Source organism: Strongylocentrotus purpuratus, unplaced genomic scaffold (genome assembly GCF_000002235.5).
Source record: "Strongylocentrotus purpuratus isolate Spur 01 unplaced genomic scaffold, Spur_5.0 spur5_scaffold_7, whole genome shotgun sequence".
NCBI classification, from domain to species: domain Eukaryota; kingdom Metazoa; phylum Echinodermata; class Echinoidea; order Camarodonta; family Strongylocentrotidae; genus Strongylocentrotus; species Strongylocentrotus purpuratus.
In genome coordinates, this window is record NW_022145613.1 from 37,823,854 (window position 1) to 37,839,346 (window position 15,493).

The 15,493-nt window shown below is 36.8% G+C and overlaps 1 protein-coding gene across 4 annotated transcripts; it reads left to right on the forward strand.

The window, feature by feature from the left end:
- The first annotated feature begins 265 nt into the window (after positions 1 to 265).
- Positions 266 to 15,483, forward strand: LOC592452 (microspherule protein 1). 4 transcript variants are annotated; one of them, XM_011665941.2, is made up of 14 exons: positions 266 to 360; positions 2,880 to 3,206; positions 5,262 to 5,887; positions 6,413 to 6,625; positions 6,942 to 7,067; positions 7,602 to 7,711; positions 8,359 to 8,467; positions 9,706 to 9,844; positions 10,634 to 10,709; positions 11,137 to 11,165; positions 11,515 to 11,607; positions 12,505 to 12,587; positions 12,917 to 13,132; positions 14,072 to 15,483. In XM_011665941.2, the coding sequence occupies exons 2-14, from the start codon at positions 2,915 to 2,917 to the stop codon at positions 14,150 to 14,152; spliced, it is 2,193 nt and encodes a 730-aa protein (XP_011664243.2). In that variant the 5' UTR covers positions 266 to 360; positions 2,880 to 2,914; the 3' UTR covers positions 14,153 to 15,483. The 4 variants fall into 4 exon arrangements, with proteins under 4 accessions (XP_011664243.2, XP_030830173.1, XP_030830172.1 ...); XM_030974313.1 differs by lacking the exon at positions 266 to 360 and adding an exon at positions 2,038 to 2,181; XM_030974312.1 differs by lacking the exon at positions 266 to 360 and adding an exon at positions 2,637 to 2,676.
- Positions 15,484 to 15,493: the final 10 nt, after the last annotated feature.

Below are 15,493 nucleotides of genomic sequence, written 5' to 3' on the forward strand. Positions count from 1 at the left end.
GGCCGCCGCAACCGAATGTCTCAGAGCGCAACGCTGCTAGGCTATATACTAGGTCGACTGGAAAATGTCTGCCTTATGCCATATAAATTTACATAATTACTCTTATCTTTATTTGGTAACATACGATTTCTGTTATTTAATCTATTTTAAACTTAATTCGTATCAAATATTCTAAAATATGATTTTCATATTTTTTTAGTTCTTTTAGAATATAAGCAAAAATGTTTTGGCATTTGAGATCCATGACAGAAAAACAACATCCTGACATAAAACGCGATTCGACCGACATTCGACATCGCTTCCTAAGCTAAGCAGCGAATATTCTATTTGACTTGTGATTTTCCTGATTTCCCTGAACTCGTAAGTTTGGTATCTATTATTATTAAAAAAGTGCTTTTAAAACTGCTGTATAGATCTAAATATAGAATTATTATGCAAATATTTGGAGATCTTCATGTAAGTAAAGACGACAGTTAGGGAACGGGACCAGACCAGGCAGACGCAAGTCTAGACCGTGTCAGTCGGTCATATCGGTCCCATACTAAGTGATACATGTCATGTTGATTGGAACTAACTCTAGATCTAGCTCTCGCCGCGCCGTGCGCTTCTTTTTTAAACGTAACCTAGCCATCCTGGCGCTGCATCTTATATTTGAATATAAGAATATTTGGCATTATAAAATGGCTCTAGTATTTTAAGCATCGTGATTGGTCAATACGCGTCACATGGCATTGACAAATTTTTGATGCAAGCACGATTTTGCAGAAATGAGTGCAGAAAAAGCGCAGTAAAAAGTTATATTGCACGGCGCGTACGTGACCATGGAGATCCAGTGCGCGCGCGTACGCGTAGTACTAGATCTAGTACGCTCCCTCGAGTGCATTGTAGGCTATAGGCTACGCGCGTAGCTAATATTGTACGCTCCACCATGATCCCCAGCGCAGCGTACGCGTAGCTTAGCTCTAGAGCGGGGTATTATTAGAAAGCAAATTTTTGTTTTACTTTTGCCTTGGATTTAGACCCGTTTTGACTTTTGGATTTTATAATGAAGCCAGGAATTTCAGCTGTCTGATGTACGTAGACTCGTCTCTAGACACCCTAGAGGTCTATGCATTTTATTTTTAATCAAACAATGAATCCCGTGGACTTTTTGGTAAGCCTGCAAGGTCTTAGACCCTCATTTTATTTCTAGAACCAACATAACTCTAACAGTTAGATCTAGATCGAACTCTCGTATTACTATTATAAAAGATCTAAACTTTTGTTTGTTGCTGTTTGTGTCGCTATTTTATAAAACAAATAACGCACTTGACCCTGTTGTGCGAAACGTAAATGCAGTGTTCGCTCGGTTTCTTCAGATGGTTCGCACTGTCAACTCGCCGCAAGCGGCTCGTTGCACAGAGCGGCACCAATCTAAAGAAACCTCGCGCGTACTGCATTCACCGCTATTGCACTCTGGGACGTGCGTTATTTGTATACTATCGTGATCCGAGTCCCCTCTCATTTCTCTGCACAGCTAGCTATTGCGTCTGTGTAGTGTGTGCGGGATCCACCTCCAAGGCTCCATACTTTGCACGCAAATGTGTGTGTACACACTGTGAATGAGAGGGGACTGCGATGACGATAAGGCCGAATATTTGCGTTGGTACGGTTTGGTGTAGATCTAGACCAAAATTTCTGTCTCTTTCGTTCGTTAGCCTCTGATTTGGGTAGAGGAGCGCGAGCCGACCCTACCCAAATCAGAGGCTAACGAACGAAAGAGATTTTGGTGCTTGTTGAGTTGTTTAGAAACCTATCCAAAATTTGACCCATAACTCTGGCGTGGAGATACCCTAGTCCTACTAAAACATACCCAAAATGAAGTAAATATTTATTAAATGTCCAAATAAAGATCATGAGTTAAAAATTGTTATGTTTATTACCTGTTTCGTGTCAATTTTCTTGTTCTTTTTGGAGTATTTTTCGGAAAAACGATTAGTATTCTACACTTTTTCTCAGGTTTCACGGCAAACCGCTGCACAGTACAAGTGCATACCGATGGTGGGTTGCGGGCGGCCTCACGTCTGTGTGAAGTTATCTACCGTAATGAGGATCTGAGACATTTTCCTTCATAATCCTTTTGCCTTGCGCAAAAGTACATACCACTTGCGCGGGCCTGCCCACATCACATCGTATAACAAGGTTTGTACTTGAATTGTGCAGCAGTTTGCAGGGAGAAAGTGTATAGACTATTATAATGTCTTTGTTTTTTAGGCAAAATACTTTATAAGGGTTTAATAGAAAATTGATACAAAACAGGTAAGAAAAATAATGATTTTAAAATCATGGCCACTATTTGAACAATTGTTGAAGATTTAGTTGATTTTGATTTGTGTTTAGTAGGGTACTCTCCATGCGCGAGTAACACTTGTGAACTAGCGCCAATTTTTCTTTATCTGTTCTATAGACTTGACTTTAAATAACAGTCTGATTTAGAAAAATGATGATGTAAAATAAAATACATATACATAAACATATCAAGGATTTACTTTCAGGTAATCTGTCTGTTTTCTTGAACTTGAAGCTAATGTATGTGTGTGCGGTGAGATAGGCTATCGCACACAAACTGCAATTCATAACCTTCCCTCACTAACCTGTGCAATGAACTGTACATGTACTTCAGTCTCTGTATAGGCGGTCAGTAGAGCCAGATGTAGTCCCAGCGAAACAACTGATATCAGAAACTGAAATTTTTGATATATAAAATGTGATTTTGAAATCACCAAGCCTTAATCGGCACCAATCTGATTGGCATCCATTTGCTTGTGTGAAGAATGCTGGAAACAAAACCTTGAATGTGTACGTAATCACTCTTCCCTTATTTCTTTACCCACATGCAGGTGATTACATTTCCATCAGAGAAAAGAAAAGGAAGATGTCAGAGGAAAGTGAGGTGAAGCCAGAACAACTCCCTCCCTCCTCTGAATGCTTGTTGGTCATTTCAACCTCAAGCTCCTCATCGACCTCAAGCTCCCCATCAACCTCGAACTCCTCATCGACTGAGCCATCTTCCTTTACAACAGCGACAACTGCATCTGCACCAACTGGACCGGTGTGTTCGGAGCAGTCTAGTGTTACATCAAGCTCCAATTTAGCAACATCAACAGCGGTAACATCAGCAGAAGATAAACCCAGCACCTCTTCAGGATTGATGATCACAAGGAGTGGTAAGTTTGTTTCAGAAAGGGTTTCTTTGTTGCATTGTCAAGTGAAATTACTGCTAAAATTTATATGTAGGTCAAATGGATGAAGTGTGCGAGAAGAAATGAAAAGAAAATGAATGAGTGATGACTACTAGCTTTAAAATACAAGTCAACTGAAATGTTCCTTAGCAGCATGGTCAATGTCAAAATCTTACTGCTAAAAAAATACCTCTGAAATTGATTACACTCCAAGAACGTGGTCTGTGGCACTCTGTGCATATGTTTCTTTTTTCTCTTCTTATTTTCGTGAGCATGAATGATTGAATGTCTGTTGTTTGTCAATGATGTCGGTATGTGAATTGTGAAATACCAACTTTATATCCAACATCTTAATGAATGTATTTCTTTTTAAAGATTGGGATCTCTATAAGATTTGGTTGTGAAAAACTAGTTCATGCTTGTAATCAGAAATATATTTGTTGTTTCTAGCTATTGTCCACAACCTGAGACCTCATAAAAAGAAGAGCTACAGGTTTTTAACAAGAAAGCAGTGGAGCCCAAAGAAACTAACAGTTCCCAAGGAGAATGTCAAGTCCTTGGGAAAGAGTGCCAGTCTGGGACTAAACTATACAACTCTCAAACCTAAATATCCGCTAGCCTATCCGAGTGCTATCAAGTGGCGATCCCCTCCTAGATTCCAACCCACTAATGACTTGATAGTCCTGGTTGTTGGAGGAAAACATCTATCACGTAGGGAGTTATTGCAGTTCTGCCTTTTTTAATACTGGCACTTTTGTTCTGAAAATGAACCATTGTTCTTAAGTTCTTCTTTCCTTCCATGTGTTTGTTTTTACCATTTTGTTTGTGTTGGTGGTTTCACTTTACACTGTACATGTGTAGGCCAATTTGGATTGCTTTCAAATTTGATTTAGAATGTTTTTGTTGTTTTTCTTTCCTTTCTCAAGGGTCTAGTGACAAATCTGTTATTCTACTTAAAACAAGATTGTAAACATGGCATGTTATTCGTCTAGACAGTAGACATGCCATGTTTGTCGGAGCTACAACTATACCAACAATTGTTTATGCAATTTTTCATTTTGACTTCTGCAATACTGTAACGGGACTCAAGGGAGAATGCAATAGTTAATCACAAGACATAACAAGAAATTGCACAGTATAACCACTAAATTTATTACATTCATGCTTTTCTTTTGGTAAAACATACATACACTGTACATACTGTATGTATTTAAAATTGTACATATAGTTTCAGGTGAAATAAATTGAAGATTCCAGTACCCAATTTCACGAGATAGATAGTCTTCTTTGCTGCTTTTTCTCTGATTTTACAGAGACAAATTATGTCTTCAGTACAACATGTTGGTCTCTGTTTCATACCGGGTTGTATGCATATACATGTATATATATATATACACCTTGTAGTAAAGCCCAAACCTTAATCTTTGCCAGTGGTCCAAATTCTCCAAAATGTAATGCTGTTGAACCATTGATTCACAAAAGTGACTTTCTGCAATTTGTGAAAATTCTTAGTTTACAGCATATTCAGTAATCTGACTTAATTAATAATAATAATAATAACAATAATTGGGTTTATATAGCGCCTTTTCGTTCTTGCATGTAAACTTGGTTTCTGTTTCATGTTCATGAGTTTTTTTTTGCATGAAAAGTTTAATTTGTTTATTTATTACAGGAAAATTGTGACTTTCTTATTCGATAACTTGTTTATATTGTTTTTTAAAGCAAAACATACAAATGAATAGATAAAAGTACATGTACCATTGAATGTGATTGTGCTACAATTTACAATTTGAGAAATTCTATAATTTTCCATACATTGTATATCCATAATAATAATGTTAATAAAGGGATTTTCTTTTTAATTGAATTGGATTATGATGAACTGTAACCTTAATGAAGTTTGACTGTGTAAGCTTGTGGAATATATATACCGGTATATCATATTGTGGGGGCAGGGTTTTATTGGGAGTATTGTGTACCTGTAATCCTGTAACTGGAAATTGGTATAAATATTCTGTATGTGTATTTTCCTTTTCACAGCGAATATCAAACCAGAAATTACACTTGAGCCAGACAGTCCAGAGGGCATGGATAATACTAAATCTGAAGCATCCTCAGTCACCAAAGCCAACATGGTTACACGAACCTCTTCCCGCGACCCTTCTGTGTCTACTCCAACCATGAAGACCAGAACCAGTAATTCATCAGGAGGTAATGGTGGGGCTAACCCCAACCCAGCTGCTCCAAGCACTCCCACTATGAAGACAAGACATTCAAACAGGGTAACAACCCCAAAGTCTCTAGGGAGCACCACCAGTTTGATCGTTGGTGGGAGGGCAATGTCTACACCCACCACACCAATCTCCTCACTGTCTCCAGAGGATAGTCTCATCAAACGCAGAAGCTCATCAAGATCCATCAAGAGGAAGAAGTTTGATGATGAGCTTGTGGAGAGCAGTCTGGTGAAGTCGTCTCGTGGTGGCAAGGTACCTCCGTCGCCTCTGACTCTACAGTCCACACCATCTACAACTACACAGCATCATTCACCAACACCCTCCAAACCACCACCACCTGAACTACAGAGTACACCCAAGCCTCTACCATCGCCTCCACCACCACCACCACCACAGGCTGTGAAAGAAGAAGTCAAGGTGGAAGAAAAGAAGGTAACCCAACTTACACACATAACCATCTACCCAAATATAATGATATCAAGACACCCTCATGATGCCCTTTGTCAATTTACTGTACTTGAAAATGAGAGGGATTTGTGATTTTGGTGATATCACTCAAAGTGGGAATATCTTGAAATGGTAAAACCTACAGAGAATGTAAGATTTTGGAGAAAATGTATCTGTTGTAGTCTGGCATTATTGCAATGTATGTTTACTTCTCCTGACATGTAATAATCAGGCTTCACAGTTTGAAGTTATTTGATAACATTCTCTCTTTTAATTTGGTAGTTTGTATCATTCACAGATATCAACGATGATGATTTTTGTGCCCATTAATTATAACCCTTGTCAGAAGTACAGGTCAACATTTGCAAACTACAGTGTACATTTTGTTGTGTAGGTTGCTAATAATTTTGAGAATGCCCAAACATTTTACTCAGTCAACATCCTTTCATTTCTTGTCTTAATCTATTCTGTGTACCACTGTACCTCACATTTTTGTTTTGCTTTTCATAGGAGAAGGTTCCACCAAAGGTAGCAGAAGTCACTAAGGCTACCCCTCCACCACCACCCCCTCCTCCCAAGAAAGCCGAAGTTCATGTCCCTAAGAAGCTCAAGTTAGAACCTGCTGTAACCCCTAAGCCATCCAGACCCACACCTTCTGCACCCAGGCAGTCTAGGATAGAGACGTCACGCTCTGCTCCTGAGAAGAAGAAGGGCAAAGCAATTGTGAGTACCTACAGGAGTCACAAGATCACATGGACATTGGAACATTACTGTGTTAGTGTGTTTTGGTAGCTAGTTAGGTTTGAATTGTGTTTTAGAAATCCTATGTCATTTTCAGAGGAAATGTTCCTTGGCACTTGTTGACTGATTTAATTGGAAATTATGAAATCTGGAGATAATTTTTTTTAAATAGTAAAATCTGAACGTTTCACTGGTGAAAACTAACATGAATATTCAATATGATCCTGTATCAGAAAATCAGTGCTACACCTTTCAGCAAGTTTTGTTTCTCTTTTTTTTCCCCCACTCCTTTTCCCAGCCTTCCAAATCTAGCTCTTCAAAGTCAAATCGCTCAAAGAAAACAAAGTCCATAGTTCCATTGGCACGAGAGACTAGCCGTTGGACAGCAGAAGATGACTTGGCATTAATCACAGCTGTTCATCAGGTATGTGTGTTTGACATCTTGTATGAGATATTTCTCCTTTATTTGGAACTCAATTTATAAGAATACATCTTACTACAGTTTCTGTAATTTCCAGATCTAGATTTTATATACTTTTTAAGTATACCTGTGAGTGTTTGTGATGCCAACATTTCATTTCTCTAAATTCACCCAATTAAAAAAAATATATAAAAAAATGATATTGCATCACTTGTCACTTTTAAAAATTCAAAATCTGTCTCAGAGATGAAATCAAAATAATAAAAAAAACAAGAAATGATGTGGTCCCACACTGTAGTACAAGATGGTGTACATAAAGTTGCAGATCTTTATTGAATCTCTTTCACTTCGGAGTGAGTAATGGAAAAGTTTAGCGGAAGAGTCGTTCTTTGTGGATTCTGGCTTACCGACGTAGTTTTATCTTGTTATCTGTGAGATGATGTGTCTAGAGGTTTAGTTCATAGTTGTTTCATTGTATCCTGTTTTTATAAGACAATAGAGTGTTTTGGCTAAACCCATGTCTATTCCCTTTGACAGACTAATGACCTTGAGCAGGTGTTTCAGGGGGTGAAGTTCTCTCACCGATTCTCAATGAAAGAGATAGAGGAAAGATGGTACGCCCTTCTCTATGACCCGGTCGCATCCAAGTGAGTAGAAACTTTGACTCTTCTCACCAGCTCTTTCTGAATGTACGAGCTGTTATTAATTGTATTGCTTTTTGTATTGAGTACTAATATTAATAAATTATTGAAATCAACCTGTTAAATAAATTGAGGGAAGAAATTTCCTGGTGAGTTAGCACCAGACTGATTGTCATTATGAATACTGTGTACACTACTCTTAGAGCAGGGGGTTCAAGTTTAACCAAGTAAGGTAATCTATAGGTGTTGATAACTGGCTTACTAAAAAAAAGAAAAGCCATGTTCATTTCCATGAAAAAATCAATGATACTGTCCAGCATAATTTCGCAAATCAAGGATATTTTTGACATTTCCACCTCCCCCCCCCCTCTTTTGACATGGCTCTGTTACATTTTTTAATTTCATAGTTTCATTTTTTTTTTCATCTTGAAAGTTTGATTTATATTTGTCTTTAACTTTAATCCCATTATTTATTTACAAACTTTTAATATGAAATGTTTGAATTTGAAATAATATAGACAGAGAAATAGTATGTTTAGGGAAAAGAGGTGTGAAGAAAAGAGGATGTTTTAAGTAAAAGCTTGGAAGTACATGAAACTGTTAACACCATTGCCTTTGGTTCATAATTTTGTTTCTGTCTTTGACTACAATAGAGCTTCCCAGACAGCGATGAGATTACTCAATCCTGATATCAAGATTGCTATCATGTCACAAGCTCTCTACTCAGAGGAAGAAGACAAGCTTGTTGGAACTGTCACTTCAGTAAGTAGTCTCATTTGTCTCTAATTATTTGTCTAATGATGGTTAGTTTAATTTGTTTTCCTAATGCTGTTTCTATGTTAGAAACTAAAATGGGCATAAGCAGATTGATTTACAGCTTATGAGTGGCAATAATTAATGCTCGAGGTAAAGTTGATTAAAATTGTTGATTGTTCCATAATAATGAAGATTTGCCCCATGACATGGTATGTTCAGCTGATAACATTATTATTAACATTTCCATTAGTGCTGTAACATCACGGATATCTCCAATTCCGTCAAAACCGGGCGGTTTTCGGTTAAACGATTTATAAAAAAAAAAAAAAAATAAATAAAAAAAAAAATAAAAATAAAAAAATAAAAATAAAAAAATAAAAAAAAACGTTTTTTTTTTTTTTTTTTTTTTTTTTTTGGACGTGTGAAAAAGCAAGAAGGTGATTTAACTGAAGGCGCCGATTTGTGCTTGTGAACTAGTCACAAATAATAGTAACAATGTCGTTTTAGAATAATGTGTAAGATCATTAATGTAAATTAAAAACAGTAGAGGACCTAGGATAGAACCTTGTGGTACACCATGTGTTAAACTTGGATGAATATATATTGAGATCTATTACAAAGATTACTTTCAAACCAAGATGACAGACAAATTGGAGTGTTGTTCTAGTTTCCAAGTGGTAAGTCATCACACTGATTACTGAGCTGGGAGACATTGCCAGGCATAGTGCCAGGCATAGTGCCAGGCATAGTGCCAGGTGGAGGGGCATAAATCGAAACTTAGAAAAAAAAAGAAAAACAAAATATTAAAAAAAAAAAATTATAAAAAAAAACAAAAAACAAAAAACAGGAAAATTAAACCGTCCAATTGAAAACGGAATCCGCCATGGGCGGTCGGATACCGGACGGTTAAACGTTTGACTACAGCACTAGTTTCCATGTTGGTCAATAAATGGCTAATCAATGGATTTAGGGTATAACAACTGCATGAATCTGTATTACATACAAAATGTATTTTAAACAACATGTTTTGTGTCGGACTTAGAAACTTTAAGACATTTTGTTCCGGCGTCACAAACAGGTACATATGCATTGGCTTAATGCAAGCATTTTGTGTAGACTGGAACGAGCAGTGATGTTTGTGACGTAGATCAAAAGTACATAAGCTCTTACTTATCCAAACCACTTTGAAAATTACATATTGCTTCTTAACTAATAATGCTTCATTTATTTATTTTCTGCCACAGTCAAGTCAACCTACAGTTGACACCTTCCAGGAGCTGATCAATAAACACAGTACAGTATTCAACCCCATGAGGACAGCCAAAGGATTACATACACACTGGATGACCATGAAACAATATCACCTGCTTCCAGACCAAACAGGTAAAAACTTATCAATATCTTGCTCCATTAATCTAGATTTGCCACTCCGCACCCGGTGAAGAAATGGGGAGCTGGTAGGATGACCCCAAAGGGTTTTATGATTGTTATTACCATGTATGCCTTCACTGTGACTCCACTGTAGAAGTGTCCAGTGGTTTAAGCACTTCATTTGAAATTCAAAGGTCGTGGTTCAATCCTGACACTGCATCTACATTTGCCACACTCGACCCAGTTGAGGTAAACGGGTACCTGGCAGGAATTAATTCCTAGAAATGCTAGAGCGCTGTAATGGCAGCTAGGCTAAAGCCGGGGTAATAATTGAATAGTGTGCCTCTGAATAGAATTATCTAGATAGAGGGCGCTATACAAATGCCTATTATTATTTATGGATTATGGTAGGAATACTCTGAAGGGAATGGAGATGGTGGTAACATTGTGTGTGTACAGGCAAGCCTTAATCTGATGAACGGGTGATCATACCTATAGAGTGCTTGAGAACTTGTTTTGTATTAAGGGCTTAATGAATTGAAATTCGTTATTTGGGCAGGTCCAAGCTCATTTTCTCCCATACATTACCAAGTTATCTATGATTTCAGTATATCTGATTATTGTATTTAGTTGATAGCCATCCAAGAGCTTGGATTAGGCTGAACATCAAGATGAATGATACCTTTGATGTTAATTCATGGTCACAATTTGCAGATGCTTGGTAACATGGGGGATATCAACTGAGCATATTCCTTAGGCTTGTCCATTATTTTATGCCATTGTTTTCTTTCTATATTCTAGTTCAACCAATGCCTAGAGGTGACCATGTATTAAACTTCTCTGATGCTGAAGACATGATGGATGACTCACAACTACAGTAAGTTCACAAATAATCCAAAAACATTGCCATCTACTATGCCGATTGATGCAATGAAATGTTCACCCAAAATATATAGAACATCAAGGAAGCTGATTGAGCAACACTAGGTGAAATACATTCTTCACGATCATTGCATCCCTTCCCCCACCCCACCCTACCCCAAATTAGGCTTACCTGAAAGAGGCAGATCTCTCTTGTCACACACTTGATGCTGATATTTTTTTACATGGCAGTATATGTACAATGCAGTGCCCCTATTTTATTGATTTAATTGAAAATAGCTGCCCCCCCCCCCAGGAAAAGACATAAGTTTTAGAGAAAGAAATGAATGTACCTAAATGTGAGTACATAGTGTAAGATTCTTTTTGATGTTGTTGAAGTTTTGTTACTATTAAAAACATATCTTTGTTTTTTTACAATGCAGAGACCCAAGGGATGAAGTCTTAGAGCATGGTGAGTAAGGACATTGTGTTCTAATTTGCATTTTAATTAGAAAAAAAGAACCCAGTGTTTTTTTATACAGATCCACACAGTATGTGCCTCAATGCCTCATTACTAAGCCCATACTCAGGATACAAATCAATGACGACAAAACAAAAAGCGGGAGAAGTTCTTATGAAAATATCTAATTTTAAGAAGGAATAGTGGACTTGCAAACTTAGGGGTTTTAATTGATATTTGTCATGTAATCAGATTTGTTTTTTATTATTATTATTTCTTTCTAAGTTCAACGTTGTTGTAAATTGATTAGATTAGACCATTATTATATGCATTGATGTTTGTATATACTTGTGATTAACAGAGCTTGCAGCCTTTGATAGAAGACAGAAGAGACAAATCAGACATCTGGAAAATGAGATTCCAAAATGGCAGGTCCTAGTTGAAAATGTCACAGGTATGATCAATCTTTCTATACTTTCATTAAAGCTTATTTGCACTAGTTTATAGGAGGAATTAGACTACCCTGCAAGGTCACTGGACAGGTGGTTATCTCATCAACTCAGCTCTCGATTCACATAAGAAAAAGAGGATCATGGGGGACCAATGGTCACCGATTAAACATTGTTTTCTACATAGAGGGAGCAAGTAGCTACAAGTAGGACAGTGTGGCTTTAAGTTAGGTCTTCATAGAGTAGCATGTTGAAATTCCAAATTTCACTTTAAAATCTTTGATCCAAAGTGGATAGAAAGCATTGACAGCCTTATTCTTCACGAGACTGTTCAATTGTATTGCAGTGGAAGCCACTGCTTCAGAGCAAAGCTAGAGATATTGTAGATAAAAGGTTATTGTTAGCAAACACAAGAAGTGAGATAATTCGAGGTTAGCTATGAGGATGCTATGGGTGCTTGAATAGAAACAATTTACACCTCTCAGGCACTCCTTATCCCAACCAGGATTCATCCCCTTTCATTGAATCTATTGAAAGTGAACCGTGACCTAGATTCTTTGTTTACAATGACAATGATAGTGCCTTCCTGCTGAAGCAATCTCAAGAGCAACTGTCATTTAAAATGTCCCTTCCTGTTTCATAAGCACGTGTTTGTAAACGGTGCGGAAATGGATAGAATGTTTATAGATGGAAGTCTTCCACTTGGTAGGGGAGCCATGCCCTGTATAACCCTCTCATAAAAGTAGGTCTAAATCCCTATAATATCCTTGCGATTATAGAGAGGAAAGAAGGGCTGTGAATATTTACATTTGCTTCCCCCGTTCTGGGCACAGATGATTGTAGAAAAATATATAGTGATAATTCTGATGAATAAATCTTGGAATGTTTTTGTTTCTTCATAGGTATGACATCACAGGAGTTTGACAGCCAGACCCTAGCTGTTCTGAGAGGGCGGCTAGTCAGGTACCTCATGAGATCGAAAGAGGTGAGATATCCTATTCCATGATAACAAACATACAGCTAATATTAATGATCAGGGTTTTGTCAATTCTATTTTACAATCACTTTAACATATGCTTATAGGACTTCATGGCCTTGGCTTTTTGCTTATTCATCTTTTCTTTCTACTCAGATTTAGTCCAGTTTGAACATATTACATTGCTTTTCAACTTCAGCATACATATCTGAAGAACCATGCAATTGTATTCATGTATTCATAGATTAAGCAGTACTCACACTGACAGAAAGAAAAAAACTTGTCAAGCTTAAAATCGGCTTCTTGTTCACTCTCTGATGCTCTTCCTTATTTGCCAGATTACCATTGGTAGATCAAGCAAAGACAACACGATAGATGTGGATCTGTCTCTAGAGGGACCAGCATGGAAGGTCTCCAGGAAACAAGGAGTCATTAAACTCAGGAACAATGGAGAGTTCTATCTCGCTAACGAGGGCAAGAGGGCTGTTCACATTGATGGCAAACCAGTGCTTAAAGGACAGAAGTGGAAACTCACCAATAACTCAGTAGTGGAGGTAAAACATCTACTCGTAAAAAGTGAAACTTGTCTATAAAACCTGCTTTTAAAAAGGGAGCCAAAGAATTTCTGTCTTCATAAGCTGCTGGGTATACATTCTGATTACTTTACTACCGGTCTCAAAGATAAACACTAAACAAGTCAATTCTGGTCTTAATAAACAGGTGGTCTTTCTATACAGCTAGAATCAGCAGCAACAGTAAAACGATTCAAAAAGAATTTGAAGACATATCTATTCTGAAACCATATGCATTCATTGAACTCACACTGCCAGTGCTTGGAAGCTTGTATTTAATTAAACTCTAATATTGACTGGGTGGCATCTCAAAACGCTTTGTATCCAGTGGAAAAAGCACTTTATAAGCTGCAGTTGTTATTATTGGTGGCTTTACTGTTTTGGAAACAGTGTGTACAACATTCAAATGGTACATTTGTTTTTACCATCCAAACACTCCTAACACAAAGTAATTTAAATGCATGGGATGTGTGTTTATGTTAATGAAGTCTGCTTACTCTGGTTACCTATTTGATTACAAGTTCACTTTGTCATTCCATGTTGAAAACAAAACTGGGTCTTCGGCTGTTTTAATAAAAAAATCATTGGATTTAGCATTAGTTTTTTTAGCACCTCCTTAGAGGATTTTTTCATGTTCAGTTGCAGAAAAAATACTTCCCTATTGGAGATAGATGAAATCAATATTTTATTCTAACAAACAGGAAATATATTTACTGGATTCTTAAGTAAAGCTCTCATGTAAGGATTGTGTGACCATTCAACTTATCAGAAGCCAATACTGGATCTGTTTTCTGTAAGGCAAACCATTGTATGCAACGAAGGAATATCTCGAGAATTCTACACAATCGAGATGCAAATTTGCATTTGATGATATAATAAAGTATTTTTTATATTCTGTTTTATTCTTGTTTTCTCTTTCAGATTGCAGGTTTAAGGTTCATCTTCCTCGTCAACCAAGATGTAATCAACACATTAAGAACAGAGTCCTCAAATATCAAATGATTGCACAGTGTGAAATACAATGAGACAGATGAACGACTTGCAATGGCATTCGACAGAATGGGCTGTGAAAATTATTCCGTGATCAACAATTTTCACCATGCCATCATATTGCAGTGAGAGAAGAACAGATTCTTTGAAAGTTTGTGATATCTGTTTCATGAAAACCAAGGACTATGTCATATAATGCGATGTTTTAAAATACCAGCGGATTATAGGAATACTTTCAAAATGAGCTGCTTTTTGTGCATGCCGTGGCAACTGCAAGCCTGGAATTACTACTGTTCTCCATTCTACTTTATTTCCAAAGGAAGATTAATGGTAATGTTTGGATTTGTCATTTTTGACAAGAGTTAAAGTTCCCTAGATATATGTACGTTTACAGCAGTGGTAGCTGTACAGGTATATATTAATGTTTTATCACCAAATGTGTAATAAATTCTTATCAAAATCTGATAACATGACAATACCTTGTCCCAAAAAGAGGCTTTGAAGTTGTAATGGTATGAAACTGGTATGAAATATTGGAATTTGAGTTTTAAATTGTTTGGTAAATTCTGGAGATGAAAGATAAATATTGATATATAACTCTTAACAGAGATGCAATATAATGGTTAGTTGGATTCTTTTTGTGAATTTGATCATCGTTCTGATCAGTGTTTGCTGTTTCATCATTCCTTTCCAAATTGCCAAGTTTGAAGTATCTTCATTCTTGAAATTACAGCATTGATTTTAGCTGTGGAGAAGGATAATACATACTTATATCAGAGAAATTAATGGAAGTCCCCAATTCAATCAAGAATCAAGAATGATCAAGATATCTGCAGAATGCTGAAATAGGGTACACCATGATATTGATTACTTGGTATTATTTAAATTACAGTCTGTTAATCAAGTCCATATAATCTTCTCCCTCAATTTCTCTCATTTTCCTGTGTTCAATTTATTTCTATTGTGTACTCTCTCTCTCTCTCTCTCTCTCTCTCTCTCTCTCTCTCTCTCACCTTCTCCCTCTCCCTCCCTCCCTCCCTTCAATATTCTTATTCTAAACATCGTCTATGAAGATTTCATCCCAGCTATCCTGATTAACAAATTCTTTCTCTGTTTGCCTAAAGCTGCCTTTTGCAATGCATACTTGTAAATTGTAAGAGCATACAGTATCAGACTATCACGTTTCATGTAGTTCCTTGTTTTCAACCAGACTTTGAAATGCCAAATCAGAATTTGCATAGTTTGGTGTTTAATGATGTTACTGTTTATAAACTGTATATTTTGATATTTTGAAATGTTGTTTCATTTCAAATAAACATGTTGACATGTTAATTTTTTCAAAATTCTTTGTAG

Coding starts and splice junctions, on each gene's coding strand:
- LOC592452 (XM_030974312.1), top strand. CDS start 2,652: ATGTACTTCAGTCTCTGTATAGGCG. Junction 7,068..7,601: donor TAATCACAGCTGTTCATCAG/GTATGTGTGTTT, acceptor TCCCTTTGACAG/ACTAATGACCTTGAGCAGGT. Junction 10,710..11,136: donor ATGGATGACTCACAACTACA/GTAAGTTCACAA, acceptor TTTACAATGCAG/AGACCCAAGGGATGAAGTCT.